Consider the following 19,418-nt stretch of genomic DNA (forward strand, 5'->3'; position numbering starts at 1 on the left):
ATATATATATATATATATATATATATATATATATATATATATATATATATATATATATATGGGGAGGGGGTTTCTTCAGAGTTCAGCATGCAGGTCACGGCGTAAAATATGCAGAACGACCATCTTTTTGGAAGTAAGACATGTTTACTTAACGTTTTCGGCTGGTGCACCACCCTGCGTCAGAGTACAGGGAGTATACAGGATATATATACACATCTACAATGGTCAGAAACGTTGCGCGTCGCTGTGTCCCGAACACGAGCGCAGTGAAGCCTCCGACAGGCTTCTCCTGCTCCTAGCGGTCGACCTGGATCCCATCCCGCCCTGTTCCAGCGTCTTCTTCATGTGGTCTATGGAGACCTTGCTGGAGATCGAGGGACGTCGCCTAGTCGCGGCATTAGCGACCATGCACTCGACTGCAGAGGAAGCGGGCAGGTCGGATGTCGCAAACAGCGACATCAAGAGCAGGAGCGCCGCCGTGGCGAACGCTACGTCCTCGCGGCCGAGTTGGTGCAGCACCAGGGTTGCACTGGCGCAGAGGGCGCCGATGTGGCCACAGGCCAGCGCCCAGCACAGGGCCACACCGCGCACGGGCGTGGGGACGATCTCCATGACGTACGCGACGCTGATGACGATGGCTACGATAAGGATGCCGCGCGAGAGCGCCAGTAAAATGGTGGCCGCGGGATTGAAGCTGACGACGAAAGCGAGCACACAGTGGGCGAGGCCGGCCACCATCAAGGCCACGCGGAGCACCTTCACCAGCGCAAAGCGGGTGACCGCAGTGTGCATGACCGCGTAACTGAGCAGGCCGCCAGCGAACTGGACGCCCATGAACAAACCACTGCTGCCCTCGCTGTCGTCGGTTCGCACCATTGTTGATATCACGTCTGCGAAGACGGCGAACATGAGGGAGAACAGGACGGCGAACATTATCAACGCTCGCCGCCGGACCGAGACGGCGTCGAGCAACGGGCCTTCTTTAACGGTGGAGGAGGCGACGTCGTTCCGGTGCTTCCAGTGATCCCTCTTCAGCATCAGTTTGTCGAGCAGGCAGGCTGTGCCGGCGAAGGGGAAGTGGTTCATTTCGGCCGCAAACAGCATCACGGCCTCGGCCTCTTCCAGGCGGCCCTTGGCGATGAGCCAGCGCGGTGATTCTTGCGTGACCGCAAATGTAGCGAGCAGAAGCAGTGTCGGCGAGAGATACACGGCTTGTATCAGGGCCCAGCTGATCTGCAGGCTCCTATTGATCGCAAACCACAGGTCGCCCAGCAAGAAGCTGGCTGTCGCAGCGAAGATGAGGTACAACGGCCTGTGTTCGTGGACGGTAACCTCGAAGCAGACGAGCACGGTCACGGCGGAGCTGACGGCCGCGCCGCCGGATGCAAAAAACTGCGCCAAGGTGTAAAGCGCGTAGTTGGTGGTCAGGCAGCCAGCTACTGTCGACGCAATCGTAGCCGTCGCGGCTACCAAGTGAACAGGCATCCTGCCGAATAGGTCGGCCGCGGCACCCGAAAGCAGCAGGAACGCGCCGGAACCCACGTTCTGCACCGCAATTGTGGCGGCGAGCAAGGGGCGTCTACGGCAAACCATGTTCCAGACGCTAATGACTGATGTCGAGGCTTGCGCTTGGTCGTAGTCCCACTCGTTGCACTCTACCACCGTGTCCGTGCCGTTCGGCGAGTCTCCGAGATTCTCGAATACGTAGCAACGACTGTGGCGTCCATCGGCGCCCACAGGTATGGCATAGTTCTTCCAAGCGTCCGCCGAGACGTTGTATGCGGCCGGTCTCTTGCACCAATGGTCCACGTCGCGCGAGATCACGGGAAGCAGTGCGGCGTGTCCGTCCAGCAGGAAGATGGTGACGGCGCTGAGGATCAACAGCCGCCTCTGGAACACTCCGTCGCCGAAGCCTTCCTGGCAGTCGAAGCACTCACTCGTCAGAAGGTCGGCGGCTGCGAGTCGCCGCGGTAGGAAGAGGTCCATGCCCTTTCTTTAACACAATGGTCTCGGTCCAGAGCTATATATGCTTCGGCGCTTCTGCTGAAAACAAGGCCCCGAGGCACCTTGAGATGACTGCTTCTTCGTCTTCACACGTAGTGGCGCACGCCACGCGAAAGAATTAGGAAGAACGACGTTAAAACGAGAAGCATGATTAGAAGAAGAAACTGAAATCACTGCCTGTATCAGAGCGTTATTGGGCAGCTACTTAGAAAGCGAAAAAGCTCATGAGAATGATGAAGCATGTGATGTAAAAGCTTATGCATATGAATATTTAAAAAAAAAGAAGGGATGCTGTCATCGTCACGCCATGGTCGTCATGCAGGCTCCGTCTACAGTGTTCGGCACACCGTTGCCGTCAAGCGCTCATCATACTATTGTCATCATACCGTTGCCATGTCATCATCGTCATTGTACCGTCGTCATAGAGTTGTCGTCATGCATTCGTTGCCATACCGTTGTTGTAATGCTGTTGTAGTTATTTCATCATCATCGTTTTATAATTAGATGAGAAGGGTGAATGAGAAAATTGTAGAGCAACATGAAAAACTGCCGATGCAGCTTTCTATTGCTCGATACATGCCACATGAAAGTCTTTTATTTTTCGAGCGTGAAGGAAGCGCGCAAATACACACAAAATTGTGTCACTTTCATTGGCGTTCGCGTCCTTTCCGTCTTAGATGGCTAAAGCGTTGTCGGTCGTCAGTTACAATTACATCACCAAGCAGTCGTCAACTGTGACGTATTCGTCAGCCATCGTACCCATAGATGCGTTACAACAACTAACGTACAAGTTGAGCCATTCCTGGAGCATTGCAGCAGGACTTCTGATAACAGCACGCTGATCAAGTGCGTAGCTAGCGCTGCCGTTAGGTCTAGCGCAGACCGCGCACTTTGGTGACGTCTGCGGAGGGTAGTGGCGGCATCGCTTCATGACATCCGTTGCAAAGCAACAAATCAGCCACCGTGGACGCCTAAATGCCTTCGTTGCACAGGCAAATTCGTTGTAGCTGCCTTCATTGCAGAAGCATTCACAATAAAAATAAAAAAACTCACTGACGATAACCCTTAATGGGGATTTCAGCGCAGCTCTATACTTGTTTTCGCATCGCAGTGCATCCGAGATCACGAGAGGCAACGCGTGGGTGGCGCGATTCACAGCAGCTGCCAGACGACGCGTGCTGCTCTAGCGCCATATCGTAGCGATCGTCGTCGCACTACGCCTTTCTTCCCACGCCTTCGCCAGACCCTCCTCTTTCGCTTTCCTCCTCGCGTCTTTCATCCCCGCTTCGCTCCGCGTTCGCTCTTTCATCCTTAGCCGTGCTCATTCGCTCGGTTACGCCGACGCCAAACGCTCGCCGCAGTGACGGGTTCCCTAGATCTACTCTAAAGATAGCAATCTGGCCAAGATAATCAGTCCTTCGTTATGCAGGTAATTTCGCTGTAGAGGCGTTCGACTGTATAACCAATCGGTGCAGCGTAAGCAGAAGCCCAAACTGCACTGCATGTGTTTTTTTATACTAGAGCTCAACCCAGCTCCTCAGGCGCGGCGGTGTTGCCTTCAAGGCTTACCACGTGACACCGTGACGTCACGACAGAGGAGAAACGGGGCTCCAACTCGCGCCGTCGCTCGCGGCGTCGCCTTCAAGGCTGACCACGTGACACCGTGACGTCACGACAGAGGACAAACGGGGCCCCAACTCGCGCCGTCGCTCGCGGCGTCGCGGCGGTATATAAGCAGCTGCGCTTGTTTCTAGGTGGCTTTGGCTCAACTCTTGCAAGATGGGCTGGGTGGGAATCGAACCAGGGTCTCCGGAGTGTGAGACGGAGACGCTACCATTGAGCCACGAGTACGATGCTTCAAAGCGGTACAAAAGCGCCTCTAGTGAATGCGGTGTTGCCTTAGAAACTAGCTGTTTCTAAGGCTCAGGCGTGCGTCGCTTGCTCAGGCGCACATTTCGTTGCCGCGCCGAACGCTGCGTTGCTCGACGCTCACCGCGTCCAATGCTGGGCGCGTAGTCGCTGCGCCGTAGCCCATTGTCTTACACCCCTTGGCGGGTCGACGGGAACGCTGTCGCGTTCCACTCTTGAAGGCGAAGCAGAGTAACGCATGAGTTGTTTCTTCGTCTAGCCGAACCAAATATAGCCAAGCAACAGCAGTTCACCAGGCTAAACAGTGGTTCAACAACTAAAATAAAGGCTAGTATGCTTCGCATCCTGGGCTTAACCTTAGCTAAGCCACAGCCATTTTTTTCCCTCTCTTTGCTGTCTTTGGAATAGGCAAATTACGCTTTGAGAAATTCGAAATACCGTGAAAGAGAACGCCACAAGGCTCCGCCATTTCGCCGATGCTATTCAATCTGACGATGAGCTCACTATACCTGTCACGATCCGCCCGGGTTCGTGAACAAGGGAGGGCTCGAGCCACCCTCCGTTAGACGGACGCTCCGCAGCGTGGTGGTGCTGAACGATGACTGACCGCGAGCAGCTGTGCTCGTCGGTGTTTATTGGGTGCGGTGACCAATGTTGCCTACCGGCCTGGCAGGCCGCCACGCCTGGCAGGCCAACGAACATGATGCCCGCGGGGGCGTCACATGCTTGTCACACCCCCTTACCCCCAGTTTGTTTGTCGACAACAAAAAACTTCCAAGTTCAATGTACGAGGCTCTGCCTCCGTTCTAGCCGGCTCGACGGTGCCTGCTACACAGGCGAGTAACGGTCTGGTGGCCTCCGCCGTCGAGTACTCCGCCTGGGCACCGGTGTTGACGGGCCGGGTGTAGAAACGCCCGGTGCTGCCTGAGACAGCCTCGCTCCATCCGTAGGGTCCGCAGTGGTCGGCCTTGTGAGTGATGCCGGACTTGACACCGGCACAACAGGTGCCGCACCACTGGCAATGCTTGCCGCCTCCGAGGTGGGCGGTGATCCGCTGGAAGCGACCGGTGTTGCCGCTTGTCCTCCTGCAGGCTGGAACTCGGAAGTGGCAGTCGAGGGTGCTGGCCAGGTCCCGAGGCGAGGCCTAACATGGTTGGCATGTCTGTGCCACGTGGCCCCATCTGGTATGCGGACGAGCAGCGATGAGGCGCTGGCAGGAGACACCACCTGTCCAGCGGACCAGGGTGGGCCAGGAAAACTCGAAGTGATGTCTGCACGGGCACTGCCGTGTCAGGCCCTAGCAGCCCCAAAGCGGCTTGTGGTCCGTAACCGCCTCAAACTTCCGGCCCCACAGATACTGGTGGAAGCTTTCGACACCGAACATGAGTGCCAAGCCTTCCTCGTCCAGCTGGCTGTAGCGTTGCTCTGCAGCATGAAGCCGACGAAAAGCAAACGACACAGGGCGTTCCTGTCCATCCTTGTCCCGGTGTGACAGGACGGCTCCCAAGCCGTACGGCGACGCATCTACGGTCAGGACGACAGGCTTGGCAGGATCAAAGTGTACCAGCACTGAAGCCTTGATGATTAGCCCCTTGCTGCGCTGGAAGGCTCGGTCCTGCTCCTTCTTCTAGATCCATTGCTGGCCATCTCGAAGCAGAAGATGGAGTGGCTGTAGATGCTCCGACAGGTTCGGCAGGAAACTCCTGTAGAAGTTGATGAGGCCGATGTAGCTCTGAAGCTCCTTCTTGTTCTGGGGCTTAGGCGCCTTGAGCACAGCATCAACTTTGCCGGCAGCCGTGGCTAGGCCAGCCTGGGAAATGACATGCCCCAAGTAATCAACACTGGAGGCCAGGAAAACGCACTTTTCCCGCTTGAGCTTGAGACCGGCGTCCTGCAGCCGTGCCAGGATATTGTGCAGGTTTTGCAGGTGTCTCCGTCATCGCTGCCAGTAACCAGGATGTCATCCAAGTACACCGCCACGTGCCTCATGCCCCTGAAGAGGTTGCACATCTCCCTCTGAAATATGGCTGCGGCTGAGGCCACGCCAAACGGTAAGCGCGTGTACTGGAAGAGCACCAAAGTTGTCGATATTGTGACATACTTCCGGGAGGCATCCTGGAGCACCAGCTGCTGGTAAGCATCTCCGAGCTCGAGCTTGGTAAACTTCTGTCCACCGGACAATGCTGACCAGAGCGCGATTCAACTGTATCATCCTCCAGACGGTAGTATTGTGCTTGTCGGTGGGCTGATAGCTGATATTACTCCAAATTCTTTCAAGAACTCAAGCAGTTGACCTTCAGTGTACTGAAGTCACACGTGACGAATCTTTCCGACACTTCGAGTGCACGGAGCCGGTATGTAGCGCTGAACAATTAGGCATGTAACTTTGTGTAGTAAAAGCAGGTTTTTCGCAGATGCCAGTGAGGTAACACTCACTGAAAAACTGCTGTCTCTGTTCACTCGGAACGTTTGAACTTTTTGCTTTGCCACGGAGACAATTTCTGATGCATCATGATTTGGATTCACTTGCCAAAAATTGTCTCCTTCTTCTGATGGTCTGAACACCGCCGGGATTCCTTCAGTTCTTTTTTTTTTTTTGCACATCACGAATTCGAAAGGTTCTTCATCACACTCAATGGCTTCATAATCGCTTAGGTCACAGTTTGAAGTACTGTCGTTCTCCTTATTGGGTGTCTCATTAAGACGAACTCTCTTGCTCTCACCTTCGCGGGGTTCCACCATGGTCACCAGAACAGGGCCGTCAGTGCCTTGATGTTCACAGACTAGCCGTGCCGGCTTGATGATGTCATGCACATGGTGTGTGTTGGCACAATCTTGGACGCGTTCCTGCGATGCACATGTGCCTCAACACACGCTGGCGGTCATCGGGCTCGAGCCGCCGTTCTCAGCTGCTGACCGCCGTAGCAGCTGGAGGCACTCCGAGGGAAAAGGCAAGGATCGATCGATCGATCGATCGGACTTATTTTAACGTGCCAAATACCGCAGCGACTGGTAACCGAAACTGCGACCTTGTACTCAGAGACTGAATGTCTCAACAGCTATACCAAAGAGAGAGAAATTTATGCTGTTGCTCAGCGACGGTCAATGAGCAGGTGGGATATGGAAGTGGAAGAGGCGGAGGATGACACATGTATATCCACAAACCCAAACAAGACAGAAGTTGTTGACGTGATGATGGCCTGACGAACCCAAGTCGCCTTGTCAACACGTTGGCTGTACAGTGACATTTCTCCTTCGGCCACTCTTGATATATCCGCTAGATGTCAGGGGTGTTTTGCACGGTCGCCGTATTCTATATGAAGGGAAAGAAATCTTCTTTGAGGAGACATCGGTGGTAGTTGAAGTGGGCTGGACTAGGAAGGGTCTGTGCATTGCGAATGGTGGGAGTTCCCCCATTCTAGACACCCGCACAATCGCACGACACCAAGAAACCATCATCCGCAAATCTCAACCGCTAAGCAGCTGTGGTGAGAAAGGAAGGCACACCAAGGCACCGTAGCTTCAATTTATACGTTTTTATTTCTTCCTTATATTTTTTATTACTTACCGTTTCTTTTTAAATAGCAGTTGGCGCATAGCACAAATCTGCTCATTGCGCTGGATTACGCAGAGGCGCACATTATTTGCACAAGAATGAAAAGCCACATTTTTTTTTTTAATTTCACTCAGCTTTTTAGCGAATTATAAAGCTATATATAGCGATTTACGAATTGAAGCCAGTGAGTTCTCAAGACACGTCCACTTGCAGCGAATTCTGAAACTAGCACCAGTTTTGAGATAGGCGCTGTCAGACTCGCGGCAAAAAATGTGCTGTTGTCCCACTTACATATTTAGGAAAACGCCGTTTTATGCATTAAAGCACAAAATTAACTGGAACGCCATTGTATTTCACAGCACATTTTAGGAACAAATACCTTGGGAATATTGGGAACAAAAAATATCAAGACGGGAAAGCGCAGTCGAGGAGGAGGAGGAATAAACTTTTATTTTGGAAACAGTATCCGGGGTTCTACTCTCGGTGGGAGGTCTCCTCATTCCAGGAACCCTCTGGCCTTCGCTGCTTCCTTGGCCCTGGCGACGAGACGTCGTTGTTGTTCCAGGCCCTCGGAGACGAGCGTGGCATCCCACGTTTCCATGAGGTCTTCGCTTTGTCTGGCGTTGCAACAGTCTCTCGGTGAAGGCAATGCGTCTTTGTCTAGATGCCATGGACATTCGAGGATCAGATGCGCTAGGGTGTCTGGCAGAAAATTATAGGTGGGGCGTCGAAATTAGGAAATTTGCAAGGCGCAAGTTGGAATCAGCTCGCGCAGGACAGGTGTAATTGGAGATCGCTGGGCAAGGCCTTCGTCCTGCAGTGGACACAAAAATAGGTCGATAGCAATATCTAAGCTGGTGCCATCCTGAGTATTTGTTTCAAGTGGATGTGCCTTGCGAGCTCACCGGCTTGAATTCGCATATTGCAACATGAAGCGTAAAGCAGGTAGGTAAAAGGTTAACCACCGAAGTTTTGGTAATTATTGGACTACGCATTTTGATTTCTCGTGCAAATAATATTCGCACCTTAAACTTCTTGCTTTAATAAAAGATCCCACCCTTTATGTCTTATCTTGTCCAATAAGAAGAAGCGTTTATCTATCTTGCATGACTTTTTTTTTCTTTTAAGTCCAGAGGCCACGTGAGCGATTTAGTGCGTGACTTTGGCGAGCGACGGCTTCGAGCGACGAAATGGGCCGTCGTGCGATAAAGTCGCTCGATCGCTGCAGGTTCTGGAAATGCACAAGTCGTCGCTCTTCGCCCGGAAGTGCTGTGAGAGACGAAACAATTGTGAGAAGCCGGAACAGGATGCACATCAGTTGCATATACTACCGGCTGCTCGCACGGAGCAAGCAAACGACCGAATGTTAGCACGTGCAAGGATAAAGGAATCTTCCGCAAGACCTTCAGAAATATTTTATGCTGCTCTGTACAGCAAAAAAGAAAAACAAGGAAATAAAAAGAAAATCTCAGTGCCCTTCCACTCTGTGAAGAAGGATGACCAGCGAAGCCGTGCATGTGGGAGCCTTAATGGCGAACTGCACCTCCGCCTTGGGTCGGCCTGGCATTGCACTATCTTCGGTATAGGCCCACGTATGGGGAGTTTTTTGCTTACCATGCCAACGGCACGAAAATTTCCTTGAATGGAAGAGGTAAACAGCTTCGCTGTAATTATTAGGCATGCGGCATGCCAGTTTCGATGCGTGTTTGCCGCTCTCATACCGGCCCAACTCCGTGGAGACGTCACTCAAAGTCCTCGTTCGCTTGGGGTTTCACTTGTAGGCGACGAGTGAACGCCACAGCCATCTCGATAACGCCGTCGGGCGCACGATCGCTTACATTAAGGCTTATGCTTAACGCTTCACGTCCGATAGTTCCAGATCAGAAACGGCGCGCGCGTTGTCAGCGTGAGTCAGTTAGAGATTAGGGACTTGACCTCCCAGTTTAGGCGACTACAGCAAAGCGTAGGACGAACCCACACCTGCTGTATCGGCCAATAACCGGAAATTAGGCACGCATATGGGTTCCGCGAAGAGGGGACGCGGGCAACACTCATGCGTGAAGAGAAAGCGGATTAGTGGCTGCACCGTAGAAAAGGCACTAGAACTGCACCCCCGCTTGGAACAAAAGGGTAGATGGCCCGAGCTGAAGGGGAGCGTTCGGGGAGACGAGCGTGGGGGCGTGCTTGAGGTCACCGCCACCGGTAATGCCCATGCGCTCCCCAAATGTCCCGTCGACCGTCTCGGTCACGGAATTTGGGCGACGCGACGCTGCCCAGCCGGTTTGATGTTTGGCATCCGCGTGCGCCTGCTAAGGATTCCCGTGAAAATGGCGGTAGCTTTACCACTTAGCCGGCTACGGCTCAAGAATGCTTTTGTGTGCGATTGCCATCGGGTCCCAATTATGGTGTTTGTATTCCGAGCGAACCGGCACACAGCTGCACGGGAGACAGATTTCTCAGTACTGGCAGGGTAGCCCGCTGTCCGGCGGATATGCAGTTAGTAATCCGCGATTTCACGGAACATTCTCGGCAGCTTGCATGGAGGCCGTTTGCAGGTGAAAAGAGGGAAGACATCAGGGGCCGATACTCGCAGCCCAACGTAGGGGAGAGGGAGGTGGCACGTATGTTTGAGCAATCCTATCCCCTGGCGTGTTCGAAAGAGTGCCACTGTTTCCACCAATGCTGTGTGCGGCACGAAGGTGGTTGTGCTATTGGTTACAATGATGTGAACTCGCATGTGTGAATGGCTGGTGTTGAGAATTGGTAGCGACCGTCGCGCGTTTTCTGCAACCGTGGTTGGGGGCCCGGCGACGCACCAAGAGGGAGCCGGCGAACGGACGAGGGGGCGCCCCGCTGGGCTGGTGTCCCGACCGGCGCCTCGACCCGCAACCTGATCCGTGCCCCGTGTTTTCGGCGGACCGCCTGCTGGGCGCGAATGGCCGGCGCTTCCGAGAAGGACGAAGGCGTCGGTGCGGCCAACGGACAACTCGTATTTTGTATTTTCTTTTCTTTTCCCTTTCTAGTCACTGCGATGTCTTTTGTAAAATAAACGTTCAGTCTTGAAGCGAACCCCGACGAGTGAGAATCTTTCCTTCGAGGCTCCTGCGTGCGCGGCCGCTGTATACGCCGCCGCCCGAAAGAGGCTCACGCAGCAGCAGTTTTTTTGTAGTCGCACTCGCGAAGTGACCTCCACAGAGCGTTGGTCGTAGCCCTTTAATTATTCTACAGCTGGTTTGCGAATCCTTTGTACAACTGAGGGCTTAAACAGTCATGTTTGGTTGTGTGGGGGGGAGCGGAGCTTCGGGCTTGGGCTCGGACAGACGCTTCGGCGTTTGAATAAAACGTCACTTCGTCGGACAACGGCTCTTCCTTCGCGCTGCCACCGTGCACTCGAATCATCGAGGGGCGCCGACTTCGGACCTTCAACACCTTCCCTCCTTGACTAGCACTGAAGCTACAAGAGGACAAGGGAAAGGAAATTAACTGCGTGACGTGGCATTCTTGACAGAAAAGTAGCGTGCGCAGAGTTTTCAACAGAGGAAACGCAAGCAAGACAGATTACATTTATTGTTTGAGGACGAGATACGCCCCGGAAGGTGCGAACTTTCTTTTTTTTAAATAAAGGTCCAGCTCGAGGAGTGAAACTGTGATACATACCACAGGCAATTTGCTTTTTTGTTTTAAATTCGGGTAACTCTAGAAGAAAGAACACCACCCATATTAGTAAAAGAAAAGCGATAAAAGGCAGCTAAACAGATCTGCCGCTGCCAGCAGAGGCCGATGACACCAGCACGCTATTTTTACTTTGTTTACAGCTCACCGGGCTCTGACAGGTGCATCGACGAAAAACAAGAAGTACACGTAAGCCAGCTGTAAGGAATGAGAGATGAAGGAAAAATGAGAAGAAATACACGCGATACCTAGTCAAAAATAATATCGACAAAAAATGCAAACCGACGAAAACATCGGGAGTGCCGTGCGATAACCCACGCACGGAGAGTGCGTGGGAGGTATCTGACCCTTTCGTTCCGGTGTCAGAGAGGCTTGATGACGTCACGCGAACTCTGCGTGACGTGGGCTTTGCTTGTCAGCATGTGGTCACAGCTTTTTTTTTTTTTTTTTCTTTTTACGACGTCATATTCATGTATTCCTCTTAAGTGACAAGGAGCAGCTGGAACCGCTTACATGCGTCAAACTCCTCCACGGTGGTCGCGCAGGAAAACAAATAAAGAAGGAAAAACAGAAAGAATTAAGAAGCAATATCTATACAACGAAGCATAGCTGAAAATATGGACGCATCAGGACGCCTCCTTCAGCGTGCGTGGTTTCGGAAAAGAACACCGCAAGCTGCTTAAACAACGTTAAAGGTCAGCCGAGCATAGCCCAACCGCTAAACACTCGACTATGCGTACACCCGGTACAACAGAAGTTGCCGAGAGAGGAAAAAAAAAACAATTGTGACATATATTAGACTCGCCGTTTCTGAGAACTTCCAGTAAAACCGCAAATATATGTTTATTTCGTTACTTTTTTTTTAATTCAAGTGTTATTTTCGCGTTGATTGCAGTTACACAAAAAATAAGATGTGCAAGGAAGTAAGTCGCTAGCCCGTGGCTGCGGGTGGACCACCTCCTTTCTTGTCGGACGTTTAGTTCACGATGGAACAGCGCTGCCAAAACGGAGGCTTGGGAAGGACACGGGAGAAGGCGCTTACTAGCAACTAGAAATTTTATTTAGGAAAGGTGTTCTTATATACAGAATGAATGTACGTCGCCACGAGGCCACACATCGTTGAAAAAAACAGACTGCGAGGCGAGATATCAGCACCGACACACGAGTACCTTCAATCACAACCAAGGCAACGTGTACAGCCCCCTTTATCTGTGTCTTAGATTTAATAAAAAGAAAGGGGGGGGGGGGGGGTTAAACGTTACTTGACTTGTGCTGGTCAATTACCCTTCCACAATACCAAAACAGCCACGTCACCGCTAGAAGACGCTTTTGCAAGCCGGAAAAGAGGGGAAAAACGAAGGACGGGGTCCGACTAAGTTTGCCAAAGGTCCCCGAATTTAGCGAGACGGTCCCGACTGGACTCAATCTGGTCGACCAAACGTTTTAATCGCTCATGACGTTCGTAGTAGCAATATCCGTTATTAGTCCTGTTGTTTATTACGAATTCTCCGGATCGAACACAGCATCGTCCGGCAAATTTGGACGGAGCTAAATGTCGTAGTAGCTTGGCTTGCGTTGGCGTTATAATTATTGAAATGGAACCTTGCACTGTATCAGTAACTGGGAAAAAAAAGGTGAGGGGGAAACGGATGAGCGTAGTTTATTGACGTATGTAGGCACCAGGATCCGCTAGGAGAGCAACGGGAATAGCTCCACTGACGGGAATGAAAATGACAACCAGGATAGACGGATTTGTCCTGTCGGCAAAGCTCTTGCGCGCGACGAAAACGGCGAGACGAAGTCGACAGCTACTGGCGTGTCGGCTGAAACTTCCATTTGTCTCGACATCGCGCGAGCACGCCATCTTCGCTAGGTTGTCACGGCGACAGCGCGGCAAGATCCGTTATTCGAGCACGATGTAAACTCGTCCAAGGCGCGCGGTTTTTAACGCCGCACTCCTAGCACGCTGTGCAGGAAGCGGTCCGGTCGCGTGGTGTCTTTGTCCCGGAAGAGAACGGCGTGATGGCCCGTCCACTTAGCTGCGTCGCTCTTGCTGCCAAAGTGTGCGCATCTGGATGCATAACCCCTCCACGCGCGGCTGATGTCACCAGGAGCCATTTCGCTGCGCCGTATTATGAACAGGGTCACGCGCTTACACTCCGTCGGCGGACAAGGCCGTCGCCGGCGTAGAATGAACGCACGCGCTGAGGCTCTGTCTTGAGCGCGGGCTTCCCGTCAGTGGAGTTGTTCTCGTTGCTCTCCTGGCGGATCCTGGTGTCTACGTACGTAGGCATCATCTTTTCCCTTAAGGGGGAGAGGGGATATCTTTCTCCTAACCTTGGGCAATTGGTGTGCAGCCAGGTGTGTGTGTGTGTGTGTGTGTGTGTGTGTGTGTGTGTGTGTGTGTGTGTGTGTGTGTGCGTGCGTGCGTGCGCGTGCGTGCGTGCGTGCGTGCGTGCGTGCGTGTGTGTGTGTGTGCGTGTGCGTGCGTGTGTGTGTGTGTGTGTGTGTGTGTGTGTGTGTGTGTGTGTGTGTGTGTGTGTGTGTGTGTGTGTGTGTGTGTGTGTGTGTGTGTGTGTGTGTGTGTGCTGCGCATACTTATTCGGATCCTCGATGCGTGTCGTCTGATCTATTTCACCTTTTTCCTTCGCGCCAACGTTTATTTTATTGCGGCTCCATACCATTGTTCTGCGAATTTCCTATTCCAAGAGGGCGTGGGTGCTTTTTCAACCCCTTGGTAGTCGAGTGGTTTTCACCGGCCGTATTTACGTGGCGTCAGCCAGTCGCCGCCACACACTTCCCGACGAACAAATGCTGCTTTCCGTCTGCTTGCACAGTTCTGTGCAGCGATATGGAAGCCTCGTTAGCCTCATTCCTGCACTGCTACAGGCTAGGAAATAGGCGATTGCCAATACGTCCCGCTGGTTCAGCTCTCAACTGCTACGTGAATACGGGACATGATATGACATGACACGCTTGGTATATGTGCCCTCAGACAACCCAGACAGGATGCAGCGATGTGGATGAGAGAAAAACCAAGAGGGGTTGGGGGGAGCCCAAATTGTAGTTGAGATTAAGAGGCAATGACCTCGGCAGGCCATGTAATGTGTAGACGAAGATAACCCGTGGTCTAATAAAAATCTGGTCAGCTGGCCCAAGACGGGGTTCGTGGGAGATGGCCGAGAGTCCAGTGCGCATAATAGTAACGACGACGACGATGATGATGATGATGCACCCGTATTTCCCAACAAAAATTTAATAGCGGGAACATTGGCGCTAGCTTATGCGGGAGCTGTATATAGGCCTAAAATTTCATTCTTCAACGGCATAATCCGTTATGATGCCTATAAACGCATCAGTTCGGAACAAATAATGTGCACAGGCAAATTGCCTCGCTAGGTTTAGAGAACTACGAGTGCTTGAACATTTATAAATATAAGGTGACATAAACGTCGGAATAACTTTCGAGGCCACAAGCACCACGATTATAGACAGCGCCACAGGTATACCTCTAGTATAGCTTTTGTAGGAAACTGTGCACCATACTGATTCAGGGCACAAGTAGGCACGTCTAACTTCTTCCCAACTCCTGGAATGTAAGGCAGCACTTCTGGCTGCCGGAGACACCACAAAGGGTATCTTGCTGCAGGCGTGAAATCGGGTCGAAGAGAGGATAGGTACCAGGCTAAAATGCCCGAAAATGTTTCCTCTGGTCTATCTTCCGACAGAGAAGCAATGCGTTGAGACTGTACTGAGATCTATACTGCCCTGTTCCAAGCAGGACTGCGTAGTCCTTTAGCAGACCATAACAGTCCTCGTGAAAACTTATACCGGAATTTTCTTAACTCTTTCCGTACAGCGCCCATTAGGCATCGTTAGCCTGCTAACGATGGCTTGAAACGCCGGTTTCGAGACTTTCCGCGTCGCCCACAGAGACACTGCGCTATCGGACGCGAAAGAGGCGTGCTATTCGTTTGTTTCCTAAGAAGTTCGCTTTTTCCCCCCAGGCGGTGATTTTTTTTAATGCGCTCCAAAGTTTTTGCGATCGTCAAAGTAGAAAGCAAAAATGGCCGCCCACTATTGATGGTTTGAAACGTCGCTTTCGAGGCCTTCCGCGCTGCCCACGGACACACTGCGCCATAGGGCGTGAAGGAGGACAACTATATTTTTGTGTTCTAAGCAGCTCGCTTTTTCCCCACAAGGCGTTAATTTTTTAACGCACTCCGAATGTTCGCGAACGTCAAAGTAGAAAGCAAAAATGGCCGCCTCTATGAGCGGCGTGCGCGCGCTTTGAAAGATCGCAGACCTGGCGATTCCGCTGCGTTTTGCGGCTTGTCTTATCGATGGACCGAGCAGCAGCGAGTCTGAGGATGCTCACCTTTCGTGAGGCTTTGACTCTGAGAGCGACGAAGACGCAAGCCAGCCTGCAACATCGGTGGCCGCAGCCCGGCTCGCCAAACTGTAGTGCTTGCACTTAAATTGTTGTAGTGAAATACATGTTCAATGAAAAATTTTGATTTTTTTTTCGGATATAGTGCCTATCAGACGTCAATACATTTTGTATATCTAATCATTCTTGTTACATTTATTTATTAGTAGATCCAGCTGTGTCATTACAAAGTTTGTTCAGTTTTGTCCCACTATCTTGATTCTGGCAATTTGTACCTTTTTTATTCCGTACATCTTGTTATTAAAACTTTTACGCGTGAAAAGTGCGTTCATTGTACTTTTTGCTTATGTAGTACATGAAATACTGAGTGCAGTAGTTCCTTCAGCAAGAAATTCTGGCGTAACCTACAATAGCACCTACTGTCCCCATGGTACGGAAAGGGCTAAAGCAAAGAACAGTCGTACAGTTCTCATAGGAATATGCCGCTGGGTATGTACCATTGATCTACACGGGGAAAGAAAGTATATTCGAAGTTATAACGTGACTGAGGAATTAGTAAAAAATGGACCCAGCTTGATTTCTGTGAGAAGAAAACTTATCGTATGACGAGCCAAGATGTATACCTGGAAAGGTAAGCAGGGTAAAATCGGCAATTTAAAAGATGTAGTAAAAGGACGCAGAGCATTCCATGCTGGCCTGTACAGTACCCAGAGTAGCAATGCTACCTTCATACGTAGTAGTAATGAACAGGACACAGTCTCTCCTATAAGTTAAAACGGGAAAAGAGGCTGGAGAAGGATTAAAAGTCGACTTAATCAAAGCTAAAGGAGACATCATGCTTGAAAAACCTGCGGCCCTTTACGCGAACTGTCTATCGACTTCAAGAGTCCCGGAGAACTGGAAGAATGCCAACATTATACTAATCCACAAAAAGGGAGACGTTAAAGAATGAACAGATTATAGGCCCATTGGCTTGCTTTCAGGATTGTATAAAGTATTCACAAAAATAACTTAGAATAAGGTCAGCACTTGGACTTCATTCTACCAAGAGAACAGGCTGCCTTCAGGAAGGAATATTCTACAGTGGATCACCTCCATGTCATCGATCAGGTAATCCAGAAATCTGCACAGTACAATCAACCCCTCTATATGGCTTTCATATATTATGAAAATGCATTTGATTCAGTAGAGACACCAGTAGTCATAGAGGCCTTACGTAATCAAGGTGTGCAGTAGGCATACGTGAATATGTTGGGGAATATCTACAAAGATTCCACAGCTACCTTAGTTTTCCACAAGTCGGAAGTTACCTATGAAGAAAAGGGTCAGGCAAGGAGACACAATCGCTCCAACGCTATGCAGTGCATGCTTGGAAATATTATTGAAGCTATTAAACTGGGAAGGCTGAGGAGTAAGGATAAACGGTGAATACCCCAGCAACCTTTGGTTTGCAGATGACATTGTTCAGCAACACTGGGGATGAATTACAACAAATGATTGAGGACCTTAACAGCGAAAGTGTAAGAGTGGGGTTAAAGATTAATACACAGAAGAAAGAAAAATAATGTTAAATAACCTGGCAAGAGAACAAGACTTCAGGATCGCCAATCAGTCTCCGAGTCAGTGAAGGAGTACGTTTACCTAGGTCAATTACTCACAGGAGACCCTGCTCACGAGAAGGAAATTTAAAGAATAAAAATGGGTTGGAGTGCATACGGGGGTGGGGGGGGGGGAGGGGGGCAGGCATTGCCAGATCCTGACTGGAAGCTTACCATTATCATTGAAAAAAAAAGGTGCATAATCACTGCATTCTAATGGTGCTAACATATGGGGCAGAAACTTGGAGACTAACCAAGAAGCTTCAGAACAAGTTAAGGACCGTGCAAAGAGCGATGGAACGAAGAATGGTAGGCATAACGTTAAGAGACAGAAAGAGAGCGGTTTCGATCAGAGAGCAAACGGGTGTAGCTGATATTCAAATTGACATCAAGAGAAAGGAATGGAGCTGGGCAGGCCATGTGATGCGGAGGTTAGATAACCGGCGGACAATTAGGGTTATCGCGATAGAAGATATACGTCGTATATCTAAGGAGGTGCGACGTAATGCTAACGCATTTCTCTTGCATTTACCCCCAGCTGTACCCTTTTCTTTTTTCTACATGCGTCGTGTTTTCTTGACAACACAACGAACTTAGGGGACTGTACTGAAAATAAAGATTATTTTGGAGGCTGTACGCTTAGATTAGAAAGCGAATGATAAGTCTTCCAGGGCACTTAATTATCTAAGGTTCGAAGCACTCGCCGCCGAAGGAAAAAGAGTGTCTCGTCATATAGGCTTCGGTTTCAAAGCAGTAGGCCTTGTTTAAAATTCCGTCTAGAAGGATGTCCGAGTATGCAAAAAAAAATGATACCATGGCTTCTTTGATTCGTTGTAGCACAGCGCAGTTCGCTGTGAATTTATCGCTGGACAATGAAGACAACTGTTGCATCTTAAGTCATGAGCAACCGTGCGGCTACGACCTTTGAGCCTTGAAATGCATACGGCCGCTTCGCAACTACACCGTCAGCAACAAGGCGGACGCGGCCGATGTGCTAGATGACTTTGCATTTTGAATATCCCCCATCTCTGGCGCGAACCATGCTGCACCGTTGGGTGCCTGCAGACTTAGCCGGGGCCACCTAGAGTTACTGTATATGCTACCACAGGTGCTACCTGTGGTAGCATATACAGTAACTCTAGGGCCACCTAACGTTGCACACGCCATGCCATAATGGCGGTCATTGGACGGTGGGAGAAATTACAGTTTCAAATGGCTGCCCTCAAGTCAGGAATTTCAAATTTCAATTTCCGGAGCCCAATGCGAGCCCAGTAGTTGTGCATGTGTGCGTGCTTGTGTGTGCGTGTGTTTAAACTATGCTGGCCCCTCTGCTATCAGCTACATTGATTAGCTGGTAATATATTTGGACAACAATGACGTGGCCCCTTTAGTCTTTTCCCCCTTTCCTCATGCCCTAATGCAGGGTAGTAAAGCAGGTTTAAACCCTTTCTCTCTATATATTATGCGTACCCGCCGTGGTTGCTTAGTGGTTATGTTGTTGGGCTGCTAAGCGCGAGGTCGCGGGATGGAATCCCGGCACGCCAGCCGCATATCGATGGGGGCGAAATGCGGAAACACCCGTGTACTTAGATTTAGGAGCACGTTAAAGACCTCCAGGTGGTCCAAATTTTCAGTCCCACACTACGGCGTGCCTCGTAATCAGATCGTGGTTTTGGCACGTCAAACCCCATAGTTTAATTAATTTAAATTTTGCGTGTGGCAGGTCACTACGCCTGACATGTCTCTGCCCTTGCTCTGAACATGAATCATTCCGTAATCCGTCACCCGTGTCGTTCTACGCGTCACCGTATATGGTGTATACCTCTCGCATTCTGTGCGCGCTGCTTATGAACATTTTATCTTTCTTTTTAACATCCGCAACAAAGGAGGCCTGAATTCGGTCTCTGCTGGTGCAAATAGATGTGAAGTGTAGTTAAGACAATAATCAACTATCAAACAAACCAGCTGTGAAGCGGCGAATCGGACGATAAACCAGGATTCATATTTTCGATCCATTACTATCGGTGAAATATCTCGAGCTGCGTCTATTGGCTCTCTAGTACGGGGAAATCAATACGACGCGTCCCGTAAGCGTTACACTCGCATGGCATAGTTCTGGAATGCATCTACGGGACGCCAGTAATCGCTCCCACGATATGTCGCGCTCGCGGCTTCATCACAGCCACAGTGACAGCGAAATGTGACCGACCGTGAGAATACGGCCGAAGCTCAACTGATCGGCTATTTTCACGTCGCGGACCGTGCAGTCTCGAGTGTCGTGCGACGCCTTTGAATCGTGTGCCAAAATAAACTCGTCAGGAAAAAACGC

The 19,418-nt window shown here is 50.8% G+C and overlaps 1 protein-coding gene across 1 annotated transcript; it reads right to left on the minus strand.

Annotated features, from left to right (window-relative positions):
- Window positions 1–225: 225 nt before the first annotated feature.
- On the minus strand, window positions 226–1,986 carry LOC126517852 (solute carrier family 22 member 13-like). Its single transcript, XM_050167662.2, has one exon. The coding sequence runs from the start codon at window positions 1,984–1,986 to the stop codon at window positions 226–228; it is 1,761 nt and encodes a 586-aa protein (XP_050023619.1).
- Between the last annotated feature and the right edge of the window lie 17,432 nt (window positions 1,987–19,418).

The sequence above is a fragment of the Dermacentor andersoni genome, chromosome 11, assembly GCF_023375885.2.
Source record: "Dermacentor andersoni chromosome 11, qqDerAnde1_hic_scaffold, whole genome shotgun sequence".
In the NCBI taxonomy this organism is placed as follows: Eukaryota; Metazoa; Arthropoda; class Arachnida; order Ixodida; family Ixodidae; genus Dermacentor; species Dermacentor andersoni.